At 42.1% G+C, this 16,285-nt stretch overlaps 1 protein-coding gene across 3 annotated transcripts in view; it reads right to left on the minus strand.

Moving 5' to 3' along the window:
- Nucleotides 1-10,516: 10,516 nt before the first annotated feature.
- The window catches only part of RALB (RAS like proto-oncogene B), a 47,815-nt gene continuing 42,046 nt past the window's right edge, over nt 10,517-16,285 (minus strand). For all 3 annotated transcript variants that reach the window (XM_077861361.1, XM_077861363.1, XM_077861362.1), the window contains one exon: nt 10,517-12,072. In XM_077861361.1, the coding sequence (XP_077717487.1) occupies nt 11,953-12,072 (120 nt within the window). In that variant the 3' untranslated portion in view covers nt 10,517-11,952. The remainder of the gene's footprint in view (nt 12,073-16,285) is intronic.

Genomic DNA, 16,285 nt, shown 5'->3' on the forward strand with positions numbered 1-16,285 from the left:
GGCTTTGTTAATCTGTGAAGCAATGGGACACAGAAGAATGTGTTCAGTGGGAAAAGATGTAGACATTAAAAGACTCTACCATTTAGGAAGATCACTGAATGACATGAGGATTCTGACGATCACAACAGAATAAACGGCCACAGAGCTACACAGTAGACATTAAATACACCCCTTTATTATTATTAAAATACACAACTAATGTAGCAGTGGCTGAAACACATTCCATCAATGTTTTAAAGCGTATGACATTTTCAATTTAAAAAACGCCTTAAGAAGTTCTAATAGGAGGATCCCTGGGTGGCTTGGCAGTTTGGTGCCTGCCTTTGGCCCAGGGCACAGTCCTGGAGTCCCGGGATCGAGTCCCGGGATCGAGTTCCGTGTCAGGCTCCCGGCATGGAGCCTGCTTATCCCTCTGCCTGTGTCTCTGCCTCTCTCTCTCTCTCTCTCTATGTCTATCATAAATTTTTTAAAAATATTTTTTAAAAAAAGTTCTAATAGGGACTCCTGGGTGGCTCAGTTGGTTAAGCATCTGCCTTTGGCTCAGGTCAGGATCCCAGGGTCCTGGGATCCAGCCCCACATCAGGCTCCTTGCTCAGCAGGGAGCGTGCATCTCCCTCTCTGCCTGCACCTCTCCCTGTCTGTGCTCCCCCTCTCTCTGTAAAACAAATAAATAAGATCTTAAAAGAAAAGAAGCAGCTCTGATGAACATTCCAAATAATGTATACATAGAGCAGGTACATCACAATGTATATTTCTTAGAAAGCATGTTTTTAAATGACTCATCATTTAAAAAAGTCTTCCCCAAGAATCACTATTATTTTGCAATAAGAGAATTTGAAAGAACTCTCTATTCAAAGTAGGGCTCCAGGTCTACCAAAACTATCCAGCAGGTCTGTTTATACCAGCGTATGCCCTCTCTAAATATACAGTTTTAACATACTCCATCGTACCACTTTCGCCATGGCAATTTGTTACTGTGGAAGTTCAGGACTGATCGGCCAGGTCTTATGATGCTCATTTTCTGATTTGATGGTCTTTGTTTGCTTTGGTGGAAGGAGGGTGCTGCTGCTGCTGCTGCTTCTTGATGGACAAGCAGAGTAGAAAAAAATCTACCTTAGTTCCTTTGCTTATACAGAAATTTCACCAGAATTTTCTCCCTGATTTAGCTGAGAAACAAAGTTCATAGCAATCTTGAGTGGTAATAGTAACACGTAAGTCAGTCTTCTTCCATATTTGCTGAACTGTGTGTTTATAAACCCAGAGCCTCTGAAATATGCTGAAATATTATCTTCCCCAAGACCTAGATGCTCACTTTCAGCTACTAACATGCTGATGCCACCCTGACCTAGCTGCTCCACTGCACCCTCAGCCTGCGATTATACCCTGGACCTGCCAAACGTGAAGACCTCAGGGCAGGTGCTCTGAGCCTTCAGCAATCAAGGAACAGCAGAGCAACCCCTCCCTCCCTCTGGATTAGACACCTATCATGTCAGGGCAACCTGGGTGGTTCCGTGGTTGAGCATCTGCCTTAGGGGTCCTGGAATCGAGTCCCACATCAGATTCCCCACAGGGAGCCTGCTTCTCCCTCTGCCTATGTCTCTGCCTCTCTCTCTGTGTCTCTCATGAATAAATAAATAAAATCTTTTTTAAAATACCTATAATGTCTACACCATCAGTGTGAAAAGCAATAAAGCATGCCATGTTCCAGGAATAATTCTTTATAAGTGTCAGACTCCCACGACATGTGAGTTTCACGTACTCAGCACGCCTTCCCTGCGCACCTGCACACCTTTTCGTGCAGGTCCTCCACTGGTTACTCTTACACTTAGGCACATACATTACATATGCAATTCAGAAAAGAACATGAAGGGAACTTCAATGTTTAAAACTGCTTCTCAGTCTCTTACCTCTTTGATAAATTTAAGTTCTTCATCCTGTAAAATTGAAGATTTCTAGAAAATTTTGATAAGAAGCAGCCAGGTGATGGAAGCCATGGCTCTCTGTCATGATTTTAGTCAATTTCTTCTGAAAGTACCCATAGCATCGGGGTCCCCTCCCAAAGACAAAGGCCCAGAGGGGCTTCTCAATGGAAGGCGCTGAGATCGGTGCCACAAGGAAGCAAGGGATGACCCTCGCCCATCCCGAGAAGGTATCGATAGGAAAGAGAAGCTCAGACAGTGAAGACAGGTGGCAAGAAGGATCCAACAGGACACTAAGGAAAGAGAGGTGATATCCAGAGCAGAGGGACATGAGAAGGCATATGAGGTGAACATACCGGGAGGCCGTGAAGGGGTCAGGTTTGCAGGGCCCCGTGTGGGGTAGCAGCTGCTTGGAGGGAGGAAGGAGCACCTTTCCGGGGTGGCAGCCCCTCAAGGATGCGTAAAACTTGATGAACAGTGAGGAGAGAGAAGATTCCAGGAGGGTTGGGTTGCATGACAGAAGGCATAGCGTGATGGCGGAAAGCACCCCGCAAAGAGGTTTGGATGCACAGTGGGGGTGCTGTGGGCAGGCCTATCATAGAGCACTGGTGACCACGATTGCAACTTGGGTGGCACGTTTCTCTGGGGCAGTCCCATCAATGGCCTTGAACGCTGCCAAGTCACTCATACTTCTTTTGACGGTGGGGCAGGGCAGAGTCAAGGTGCTTTAGGCCACCTGCTAAGGCAAGGCACCCACAGAGGGTGGATGTGGGGAGAAAGCGGAGTGGAATGACCATGGTGCCCAATGGACCACCCCACTGATGACTGGTTAGCCCCCAAGGGCATGCAATCAGGGGAAAGAAATGAGAGGGAAGGAGAAGGGAGAGTTAAACACTAGAAACTTCTGCTCTTTGGGGGCCACTGGGGATTTAAGTGGGAGGGCCAGCAAACATTCTTAAGAAGGGGGCGGAAAGGACAGGAAGGTGAGCTCAACATGGGAGCTGCGGTGGGGAGCAGTGGGGCAGACGGCAAGGGGGCACTTCCACCACGGCCGGAGGCTCACACAGTGCGGGACCCGCAGCCCTCAGCCCTGGGGATGGAGAAACATATCCTCACCAGACCTCCCGGGGCAATGGCCCAGCTCTTACTCTTGCCCTTTTGTAGTCATGAAGAGAGCCACCGCTTTATGGAGAAACTTTCATTCAATGCTTCATCAAGGCGATGCAACTTGATAATTGAGCTGTTTAACTAAGCTTAGCCAATACTGGAGATCCTACAACAGGAGGTGCCTGGGCAGCTTCAGGGGTTGAGCATCTGTCATTGGCTCAGGTCATGATCCCAGGTCCTAGGATCAAATTCTGCATCAGGCTCCTTGTCAGTGAGGAGTCTGCTCCTTCCTCCCCCTCTGCCTCTCCTCCTGCTTGAGCTCTCTCTCTCTCCCTCTGTCAAATATATAAATAAAATCCTAAAACAAACAAACAAACAAAAAAACCTACAACAGGCCAAAAAAAAAGTATGAGGCCCAAAGACTGAGTAAATAAGCAAGTAGTCTGTGCCTTCCATCAAGACAGGGACAATGAGCATGCAGAGGAGCAGTGGGTACCGTGGGAGGGGCTGATAAGGAACGTTCAGGAACCTCCAGGAAAGGCCTGGAGGCAGGAAGGATGAGGGACCACACGGGTAGACTGAAAGCAGCCAGCCTGCCGGGTCTGGGCCGTATCCTGCAGCTGCGGGACATTTGGAGGGAAGAGATGATCAGATCTGGGCTGTAGAAAGAGAATTTATTGTTTGTATATTGTTCTACAATAAACCTGAATTAAAAAAAAAAAAATGGGCAAAGCCGAGATAGGAAAGCATGAGCAAAGATTGAAAAAGGCTTCCAATTTTTCAAGAAATCGGAAATTCCTTTTTTTGATAGGAAGTCACCTGTGACTTTGCCCCCAAAGAGCCTGGCAGAAATGGAGAGGACAATAGGCTCTCTCGAGTTCACATTCCTGGAACATGAGGCTCCCTCCCCTGGGCATGAGGTAAATAATCATAGCTTTTACCATTAAAGACAAAAAGACAAAATATTGATAATATTTTCCGACACACAATTTAAGCACCTCCGCAGAAAAACAAAACCAAACCTGTTCACACGCCAAATGCCATTTATCCCAAATAAAGAGCCCAATCCACACAGCAGGAGTTGGGAGATGGCCAGTGGCATCTGGGGGTGCTCCCAGTTATGAGAGCCCTTTGGGACACCTCACTGCAGAGCCCCCTGGCCGGACACCCCCCAGCACCTCACAGGCCCAGCTGGCCACCCACCCACAAGGGCCACCTATCACCGTCCCCACAAGCTGAGAACCAGGCCCCAGCTGGGTTGGTGCTGCGCCCAGGTGAGGAGGCTTCGGGCCGAGGCAGCAACTCACCTTCACCTGCTCACTGAGGTCAGCATGTGACTCACGAACGTAAGTCCCAGTGGCTATTTACATATTTTGCCACGGACTTAAAATGACACCAGGGGCCCCTGGGTGGCTCAGCGGCTCCAGCCGTGATCCCGGGGTCCTGGGATCGAGCCCCACATCGGGCTCCCCACAGGCAGCCTGCTTCTCCCTCTGCCTGTGTCTCTGCCTCTCCCTCTGTGTGTCTCATGAATAAATAAATAAAATCTTTACAAAAATAAAATAAAGATACCATATATTTGTTTGCACTGGGTGAATCAGATTTTAGGAAAGCTTTTCCGGTCGTAACTACTGAAAACACACAGGGACTATTTGATGACTTAGCCCTTAAGATGTTCATCAACTTACCTTTATGATTGCTGTGGCACACTCACCTTGAGATGCATTCGGTTTCACCACTCGAAATAATTAAGCTTGTTTTAAAATATGAAGTTGACAAAAGCCCTCTCTCCTAAGGATTCTGGGACTCCGAAATTGTTCAGATGTCCGGACTTCTCCAACGCCCAGCCCAGGAGATGCTCCAGTGGGAGAGTGGGAGGCGGGATGCTATACCGAAGCAGCTCTGCCCTCGCGGCAGCTTGGGCCTGACCGTGCTGCACAGTTCACAGCCTAGGTGGGGGACACTTCTCAGCTCAGCCGTGCTACCGGGGTCCTGACACAACCTAAGGCTGCGTTCTTCTGCATGCACATACGTGTCAGTCCTCCTGGCACTACTTCAGACAGTACTACAACAGAATGTCTAGCTTGGTGGCACACATGTGAATGAGTAAAAATGAACACTTAGCTACCCTACGTCAGAACACACTCTAGCATTTAAATTAGACAAAGATAGGAGGAGGGCGAGTGGCATCAGGGGAAGTATCTTTTTTCATAGAGAAGATTAGGTATAAACCCAAGAGCCCAAATTAGCTCTACAATATTTACATTCTTTCCACAATCCTCAAAAAGTAAAACTTCTGTAGTCACTCATTAAAAAGAGGTCAGGGAATTGGTATCAGCAATATGCATTTTTTTTAAAGATTTTATTTATTCATGAGAGGAGAGAGAGAGAGAGAGAGAGAGGCAGAGACACAGGCAGAGGGAGAAGCAGGATCCCTGCAGGAGCCTGATGCAGGACTCGATCCCAGGACCCTGGGATCACGCCCTGAGCCAAAGGCAGACATTCAACCATTGAGCCACTCAGGCGTCCCAGCATATGTATTTTTAAAAGCATCATTGCCAGGAAGCCAGACAGCAGACTGACTACAAATTGGCAGACAGGATAGATCTAAGCCTGATAACAAAACAGATCTCCATGATCACCAGTCACATGGATAAGTCCATTCAGATTTCTTGACCAGATTAACATAAAAGAACATCCAAAGTCAACCCCATTTTTAAAAAGATAGGACAAATGAGAAATCACTACTTCATATAATAGTTTTATCTGTTTACATTCGAGATAAAAGACCAAAAAATATGAATGGAATCAAGACAGGCTTAAAAGTTGACGGTAAATAAATATAAAGTAAAAATAAAACAAAATAAAGTTGATGGCAGAAGGCAACCGTCCAAGGATGCCTGGGTGACTCAGCGGTCAAGTGTCTGCCTTTGGCTCAGGTCATGATCCCACGGTCCTGGGATCGAGTCCCACATCGGGATCCTGCAGGGAGCCTACTTTTCCCTCTGCCTGTGTCTCTGCCTCTTTCTGTGTGTCTCTCATAAATAAACAAAGAAAAAAGAAAAAAGAGAACAACCATCCAGACCCGGACCTGACCCCAAATAAGGAAGTCCACATCCCTGTAGAACAGGGATTGGCACAGGCACCTCCTCATTTAAGATGACCCCTGCAGGAGCTCAGATCAATGGTTTCACTCTATGCTTTATTCAACACTGATCTACAAAGAAAAGGAAATAGTAAGTACTTGTGAAAATGACAACAAGTCAAAATGGAAGCATGAGCTCAAATGTTAGGTCCTCCTGTTTCCTGACCCCTGTGTTCAAGTTCTAGTCCAGAAAAACTCCCAACAGCCAAGAGAACGAGAGAGGGCTGCTAGTCCAGGTGGAAGTTTGATAAATTTATGAAAGCCACATTCTGGAAGGGCAGTGATGGATGGAAAAGAAGGGAAGAAGGCTGTGGAGAGATGGGCTGACTGCCCAGTGGGGGCCCCGAATCTATAGACTTGTGAAATTCGAGCAGCAGGTGTATGGAGAATGGCTGAAAATAGCGAGGTTGGTCAGGGGTGTGCTGGCAAACAGTCCACCTCGCTCCCGCAGACAACACTGCATCTGTCACCAGGGCTCTGCTCTTTGAAGAAAAAGAGTGTCTGGGAAGAACCAAGGAGGCCAGCTTGGCAGCTGGCATCACCAGCTGGCCCCCACCCCAAGTATGCTTCCCTGGTTTAGACATTAGGGGTCTGCAGCATTGTGACTGGTTTCCCACATTCACCCCAAAGTCAGGCCTGCTGCTTCACAACTCCCTACTCCTGTACCTGGAGCTCCTGGCCCATCTCTATAGTCCCTCAGAAGGGCTGGACAGCCAGGTCACTGGATGCTTGAGGAAAACTGCAGCTTAAAGAAAATAAAGAACAGAACAAAGAGAAAAACCAGATAAAAATTAAAGGTAACTCTGGGAATAGAACTTTCCAAAGATCTAATATCCTCAGAGTCATGCCATGGGGGTTGCCTGGGGAGCTTAGTTGGTTGAGCATCTGACTCTCAGGTTTCAGCTCAGGTCATGATCTCAGGGTGGTGAGATCAGGCCCCGCTGAGCATGGAGCCTGCATAAGACTCTCTCGCTAGTGCTCTCTCTCTCTCTCACTCTCTAAAATAAACAAACACAACCTTTTTAAAAAAAGTCATGCTATTGCATCCATGAGGCCAAGAACAGGTGCTATGAAAAAGGAACAATTACAGGCAAAGAAAGCTCTTGTTTGCACACACAAATACATGAATAATGAGTTGGAAAAAAAAAAAGCTAATTGCACTACTTTAAGCTTCAGGAGGGCAAAGGATTTCGTGTTTGGTCACTGCTGAATCTTGAGGACCTCCAACAGTGTTTGGCAAATCACAGGTGATGAGAGGAGGGGGAGAGAGGGGGAGAGAGAGAGACAGACAGACAGACAGACAGGGAGGAAGACAGGGAGGAAGACAGGGAGGAAGGGAGGGTGGGCAGCTCTGGGAGAAGATAAATCTGGAACATACAGGAAGAGATGGTGCAGATAATGCATCAAGGTGGTCCAAAATCAGAGAATGGGAGTTCTGGAAAGCAAGCACAGAAAACAGAAGAGGAAGATTATTCAAAGAAATTTCAGAAATGCATTTCTAGAGCTGAAGAGATGCAAGTGAAAGATGCTACTGAGTGCCAGGCAGGATGAACAGGAAAGACCCACGTTCAGATCTGTCGCTGTGCCATTTGGACACTACAGATAGAGAGGATCCTCTACAATTCCAGAGGAGGAGGGGGAAGCAGAGCACCCATTACAAAAGGATGGCAGTAATAATATGTGCTCAGAGACAATGAAGCAGAGCTGCCAAGTTCCAAGGGAAAATTATTTTGAACTTAGGATTCCATGCCAAGCCAAACTAGTGATTAAATAAAGGGCAAAGGTAACAAGACTTCCATACACAGTGAGAGACTCTGAAAGCTTACCACTAAGGCACCCTTTCTGAAAACGTACTCCCACAAAATAAGGTTAAAAACCAACAAAGGAAGCTATGGGACACTCAGGAAACTGGAATTGACCCAAGAATCTATGAAAAACAACCTCAGTACAGCAGTCGTGTAGAAGATCTAGAAAGTCATGAGTCCAAATGAGATCAGGCAATCAGAGAGCTCTATGAGGAAGGTCTTCTGAAGAAGAATGGAAGCAGATCCCAAGCAACAGAAAGAACGTGGCATTGGGGAAATAGGACGTATCATTATCCTCTCCACAAGAAAAAATGCAAACTTCAGGAAAAATGGGAGGAAGGAGTGTGGCGGGGCAGGGGGGCCACTGCATAGGAAACCATCCAAAAATGAAGCGAACTAAAATGGGGCAATTGATGGAAGAGACCATGTGACCGGATACTAGGGCCACTCTCTTCTATATGGTGTCAACAGAACTGTGTAGCCTGAAGAAGACTCAGTCACCACATGGTGCTTGGCTCAGCAGTGAGTCATATTTACGTAAATCACCATAATCCAATTGTTGTTGACTGGTATTCAACTTTTAAAATTAATCTACTGATAAAGCAGGAAAGCAATACTCCTTTCCTGAGTTATGGTCACAGAACAGAACGTTCATGTCATCGACCCTGACAATATAAAAGTGAAAGCTGTCACAGGAAGGAAAGGAAGAGGTAGGAGGGGGCCAAGAGATAAAGGGCAGGAGTGTTAATATTTTCATCCTTCAGAGCGGGGAGCCAAGAGATGCTGTCAAGAGTTGCATGAATAAGAAACAAGATGCTTAAATATAGTTTTAAAAGATGTAACTGTCACCAAGACAGGAATTAAAACAGTCCTATTACTGTCAAAAATGGGGTAGGGGTAAGGGACATGAGAGAGCTACACCCCCATCTCCCACAGCAAGTCATCACTGGGAACGTCTGAGGTCTAAGATCAAGAAACTCAGGAGGACTTGAGAATAGAAACAGCTGAATATGACTGTCGGGGAACAGGACTGGAATAGAAGAGCCAGACCAAAGAGCATCCATTACAAACACTTCTAGACCACTGGAATTTTAAAGCACATGCAGTTGCAATTTTGACTAAATAATTTTGATGAATTTTTTAAATAAAAATATCCAAGTCAAATTTACTACATGAACTGTATACATGTGTATTTTCCCACTGTTACTATTCACCCACTGTTAAGCTTCTATTGTATTTTTAATGTAGCTTCTAGACCAACAGAGGTGAGTTCTGTATTTCTATTGCCATTTATGTTTATATATTTTAATTCACCTCATCTAAAACATGCACAGTTTTCCTCACACTTTTATGTCACTAGAATCAGGATGGGTTCACTTAATTGGCAGGTTTTTTTTCTCGGTGGTCTATAAATTATGGTGACATCTTAAAATTAATGGTGTCTTGGATTTGACGAAACAGGATATTTATAGCAAATTATAATGTTTAGGTATCTTCCCCCATGTTATTTTATGAAACCATAAACTGCTGCATCTTTTTTCTACTACTTGGCCCCTCCCTCATTATACTGCATCCATATGGTCTTGGGGTCTTTTCCAGAACACCTAGGGCCTTTGGACCAGCTGTTCCCTAGCCTGGGAAACTCCCTGCATCCACCCAAGCTGTAGGCACATGGTTTCTCCTTCAGGGCATGCAGTCCCAGCTTAAGTGTCACTGTGCAGAGAAGTTTGTTGACCACGCAACTGAAATCAGCTCTACTACCCAGAAACACTTATCATATTACCCAGTTTTATTTTCATCAAAACACTTACTCTGATATTTTCATTTATTTGTCTACTACATCACCGGAGCATAAGCTCTGGGAGAACAGAGCTCTTGCCTACCTTGTTCAATACCATCCTAGCACCTAGAACTGAGTCTGACACCAAGTAGGTGCTCAAATATTTCTAGAATGAATACTTTAGGAAAATAATGGTAGGCTCTTGGACACAATAGATCAACATTTAGCAAGTAACCGTGCTTCAAATTTATAAATAACATTGCATCCCTAGTTTTCTATGTGAATGAATCTCATATATATAAATTCTTTTGTTAGCAAGATGCATTTCTGACTGCTATCCAGTTTAATATAATTTTAGAAATATACTAATAGCACAAACCAAGAATAACTTCCATAGCATGAGATAATTCATACCATCTTTAATATACTTGTACATCTTCTAAATCTACCTATGACTACAACTGATATCACAAAGGTTGTTTCAAAAACTTCAAGAGTGTGACTACCTTTGAGTTTTTAAACTTTACAAAGAAAGGGTAGTCCTCTCTCCCAAAGGAAAGATGAAGTTAAAATTAATGTTTGCACTTAAATTTTACTTCCCATAGACCAGTTCAAAGGATTAACTGAAATAAAGTTTGTCTGATATCGCGGAACATCTAACAAGATCAATAATGAGTAAGTTACTGTCAGTTTCTCTAATACTTGCATTTTACATATATGACAAGAGGGGAAAAGAAAAAGGCTGAAACCCTTGAAAAAGTGTTTTTGTCTGCTTTTTTATTTTATTTAAAAAAAGACCATGATTCTTTGGGAGGTGATACAAGATTGCTTTCCAGTCAGATCATAATTTCCACAATTTCTGTAATAACTATAAATTTGAAAGGTTCCCACTCTCCCCACCCCAATTCACTTTTGGCACCTGTGTGTGAAATGTCACTTCCAAAAAATGGGGGAAAATATGCTGAATACTGGGTTTTCATCACACAGTACTCCTTTCCTGAGGAAAAATTTTCTGGTTGCTAAATTGAGAATATTGATACAAGAATGCTTAACAATATCTCATCAGTAAAAGCCTTTTTCTAACCAACTCTATGGCTGTCTCAGAAGAAAATTACATAGAAATAGCAGCCAATTCTCAGAGGTAAAAAGGCAATGGCTTATCTTATCCTTTTCCACTTCTCCTAATTTTACATTTAGAATTAGAGCAAATCTATGAGAGGTAGCAGAAGGTCTGGCACAGGCTCTGGCTTCATGATTTGAAAATACAATTTCAACTCATCACATTCTTCAGAAGAACTCATTATACTTAAAAGAAACACGCAAAGAGGCTCTCTTAACCTCTGCATGCAGAGGTTGACCAGAAGAACATACATTGGTTACCAGCAGAGAAGGATGGGCCTAACCATCTGGCAATTAGGAGATGGTGTATCCAAAGATATAGTCTTGATCTGGTTAGAAAACTGTGTCATTTGTTAAGTCTTCACTTACTCTGCTAAAAAGAAGCTTCTACACAAAAATCAGGATGCTACAGGAGAGAAATAGCTAACACAGGCTATAGTTGGCTAATATTTAAATACAAAGAATTCAACTTTCATTTTGCATATGTGTGAAGGGTTTGTGAGCTTGTTACTGACCTATTTGGCCCAATTCATATTTATTTTTATTTTTTCACTGTGCTTCAGATCCATGGGGTATTGCCAAAATACTTATCCCAAAAATCTCTGAATTTTTATTAGAGCTTAATGGATTTATTTGAATACTTCTGTTAAGCTGATAAGAGTTAGGGAGAGTCTTATCCTACTCCCTCCCCCAAACCTAATTAGACATTTTTATTTCAAAACAAAAGATGGTGATATTATAAAACTAGGGAAGGAAATAAGATGCTATGACAGTACACTTCTTTTTAGTTAACACTTATTTCTTACCTATAGCACTACGAATGTGATAAAACTTTTGGGAAGGAGAAGGGAAGAAGGAAATTCCAAAACCTCCCAACAAAGTAGCCATTCCAATGCATGGACAAGGGCTTATTTCTTCTGCCAGCCACTGATTCACAAATATTTTCCCCATTTAAAGAAGTATGTGTGAATGAGGTTGGGGAGAGCAAGAACACATCAAGGAGTCAACTATACTCTTCTCTTAATGAGCCCGCCCTATGTCCTTAGTGGCAACTGACTTCATCCGCCATCTTGGCTTTCACAGTAAGCAACATCTTTCTTTAAAACTTTTCTTGTTCTTGCTGCTTTTCTTGCCATTCTTGTCTTTGTTCTCGGACATTTTTTTGGCTCTGATTTCTCTCATTAGGTCAAAGAACACCTGGGGTGGGGAGGAAGGCATGAAAAGAATAGGGAAGAAAAAGCCATTTAATGATTTCATGAAACAATTCCACTAAGCAGGATATGTAGTTACATTTTAAAGCATAAAGCAAACTTATTTTTAGCAACCCTGTACCAAAATTTGCATCAGACTTTTTAGCATTTCCAACCAGGAGTCAAGGTTAAGAATAGGAGTGCCTGCTACCAGGTACTTTCTTTTTTTTTTTTTTTTTTCCACCGGGTACTTTCTTAGATACTACCAAGTAATCCTTATAATGACCTTACTAAGGTCAGAATATCATTATGTCTGACAGCTTCCCCAGCAAAACTAGCAGACTTGGAACATGGTGGGGTGGGGAGAAAAGCATAAACAAACTAAGGCTCCTGCACCAGGAAATCGGGAAATGGGGAGGAGAGATGTGCTGTCCCACACCCTCCCACGCCCATGCCCCTGCCCTATTCTCAGGAACAGCCACTGTTCCATTCCTTGTGATGTTCGCTGAAAGGAACTTTATCAAGAACTGATAGAAGTCTTGTCCTTTGAATGCCAGTGTGTTACTCAGATACAAATTATCATTTGTCACAATAGTTTGGGTTTTGCCCTCTGCTACCAGCAATCATGCCAAAGTGCTGATGATACCCAAGCAGACAAAATATGCCTCCTACAAAGAAACATTTCAGATTTCTCAGAGGGAATGACAGCATGAGACTGAGTGTAGGCTTTAATCTTTGGATGTTCGTAGAAAACTACACACTCCTTTTATTTTCATAGACATACCTTCTTCTTGGTGAAAAGTAAGATCAAGCTTTCCAAGTGGGAGACTCCACATGCATTCACTACCAGCTCTGAGCCCAGAAAAGGACCCCCTTCCCCCAAAGTGACCTAAGCACTCCACCCACAAGAGCAGCAGTGAACAGCTTCAGATATTACAGCTTTTTCTTTTTGTTCTAACAGCAAAGGCAAGAAGGGAATGGAATGTGTCCAATTGAAAATGATGACGAAGTTGTTCATAGCTGATCTTATCAACAACCTCCCGTCCTTTCGTGTAAATTGTTTACAAGTGAATACAATGCTGCCAGTCATAAGTTTCTGCTGGGTCCTGTTTGGCAGGTCAAGCTGGTCCAGTAGAGGAAGGGGAGATGCAAGGTGCCCTGCAATAGCCCCAACCACCACCACCCTGTCAAAAGAAATAAAAAATAAAAAATACACACCCACGGTTCCATGCTGAGAAAGCCTTCCTGATTTTTTTTTTTAAATAAAATACATGTCTGGATTTCCTGCATGTTCCTACATGTAGGAAACAATTTGATAGAAAGAAAGAGATTTGGAATAGCACAGGAATAAATATAAGAGGTGAGAAATAATATGAAGAAAAAATACTTAACAAGTGAACATGTTTCACCTCTCAGACAGATTTATATTGTAGATGCTGCCAAAGTGCTTCTAAAGTGAACGAGTTCCGAGGAGAAATAATGACAGACACCACAGAAATACAATGAATTATAAGAAAATATTTAAAAACGATATACCAACAAATTGGACAACCTGGAAGAAATGAATAAATTCCTAGAAACATACAATATCCCAAAATAGAATCAGGAAAAAAAAAAACAAAATTTGAACAGACTGATTACTAGTAATAAAATTGATTACTAGTAATAAAATTGAATTCGTAATCAAAAAACTCCCAATAAATGAAAGTCAGGGACCAGATGGCTTCACAGGTGAATTGCACCTAACATTAAAGAAGAGTTAATACCTATTCTTCTCTAACTAGTCCAAAAAAAGAAAATAAAGAAAAGGAAGGAACACTTCCAAATCCATTCTGTGAGGTCAATGTTTCCCTGATACAAAACCAGACAAAGAAACCACAAAAAAAAGGAAACTACAGGGGACCCTGGGTGGCTCAGTCAGTTAAGCATCCGACTCCTGATGTCAGCCCAGGTCATGATCTCAGGGTCATGAGACTGAGCCCTGCATTAGACTCCATGCTCAGTGGGGAGTCTGCTTGAGGTTCTCTCTCTGCCCTTCACCCCCCATACCCTCTACCTCTCAGATAAATGATAAATAAATCTTAAAAAGAAGAGTATAGGCCAATATCTCTGATAAACACAGGTGCAAAAATCCTCAACAAAATATCAGCAAACTGAATTCGACAACACATTCCAAGGATCATTCACCACAGTCAAGTGGGACTTATTCTAGAGATGCAAAGTGGTTCAATATTTGCAAATCAATCATCACATTAAAAAGAGAAAGGAGGGCAGCCCCGGTGGCTCAGCGGTTTAGCGCCACCTTCAGCCCAGGGTGGGATCCTGGAGACCCGGGATCGAGTCCCACGTCGGGCTCCCTGCATGGAGCCTGCTTCTCCATCTGCCTGTGTCTCTGCCTCTCTCTCTCTCTCTCTCTCTCTCTGTTTCTCATGAATAAATAAATAAAATCTTAAAAAAATAATAATAATAAAAAGAGAAAGGATAAAACCCACATGATCATTTCAATAGATCCAGAAAAAGCATGTGACAAAACACAACATCTGTTCATGATAAAAATTCCCAACAGAGTGGATTTAGAGACAACATACCTCAACATAATAAAGGTCATATCTGAAAAACTCACAGCTAACATCATACTCAATGGTGTAAAAATGAGAGCTTTTCCTTTATGATCAGAAACAAGAATGTCCACTCTTACCACTTCTATTCAAAATAGTACTGGAAATCCTAGCCACAGCAATCAGATAAGAAAATGAAACAAAAGGCATACAAATTTAAAAAGAAGAAGTAAAACTGTCACTATTTGCAGGTGACATGATACAATATACAGAAAACCCTAAAGATACCACAAAAAAACCTATTAAAATGGATAAATAAATTCAGTAAAGTTATAGGATACAAAATTAATACTCAAATTTGTTCTGCTTCTATACACCAAAATTGAAGTAGCAGAAAGAAGAATTAAGAAAATAATCCCATTTACAATTACACCAAAAAGAATAAAATACCTGGAAATAAGTTTTACCAGGAGATAAAAGACCTACACTCTGAGAACTATAATACATTGATAAAATAAATTGAAAATGACATAAACAAATATAGATATTTCATGCTCATAGACGGGAAGAATATTATTAAAATGTCCATACTTCCCAAAGCCATCTACATATTCAGTACAATCCCTATCAAAATACCAATAGTATTTTTCACAGAACTAGAACAAATAATCCTCAAATTTGTATAGAACCACAAAAGAAAAAAAAAAAAAAAAGAACCACAAAAGACTCTGAATAGCCAAACCAATCCTGAGAAAGAATAATAAAGCTGGAAGTATCATAATCCCAGATATCAAGATATACTTCCAAAACTTTAGTAATCCAAACAGTGTGGTCTTGGCTCAAAAGCAGACATATAGATCAATGGAACAGGACAGAAGGCACAGAAATAAACCCATGATTATATGGTCAATTAATCTAAGACAAAGAAGACAAGAATATATAATGGAGAAAAAACAGTCTTTTTAATAAATGGTGTTGGGAAAACTAGACAGCCACATGCAAAAGAATGAAACTGGACTACTTTCTTAGACCACATACAAAAATAAACTCGAAATAGACTAAAGATCTAAATGTGAGACCTGAAACCATAAAACTCATAAAAGAAAGAACATAGGCACAAGCACCAAGTTTTGTATGGAAGTGCTGAATAACTATATTGTACATACACACCCTGAAGCTAATATTGCACTGTATGTTAACTATACTGGAATTTAAATTAAAGCTTGAGAAAAAAAGAAAATATAGGCAGTAATTTCTTGGACATCAGCCTTAGCAACATATTTGTGGATCTATCTCCTCAGACAAGGGAAACAAAAGCAAAAATAAACTATTGGTAGTACACCAAAAGAAAAAGCTTTTGAATAGGTAAGGAAACCATCAACAAAAGAAAAAACAACCAATAAATGGGAGAAGATATTTGTAAATCATAAATTTGATAAGGGGTTAATGTCCAAAATATATAAAGAATGTACAAAACTCAACACCTAAAAACCAAATAATCTCATTAAAAATGCACAGAGGACCTGAATAAACATTTTTCCAAAGAAGACCTACAGAAGGCCACAGGCACATGAAAAGACACATCACTCATCCTCAGGGAAATGTAGATCAAAACCACATGAGGGATCACCTCTCACACCTGTCAGGCCAATAACAAGACAA

Source organism: Canis aureus, chromosome 20 (genome assembly GCF_053574225.1).
Source record: "Canis aureus isolate CA01 chromosome 20, VMU_Caureus_v.1.0, whole genome shotgun sequence".
NCBI classification, from domain to species: Eukaryota; Metazoa; Chordata; class Mammalia; order Carnivora; family Canidae; genus Canis; species Canis aureus.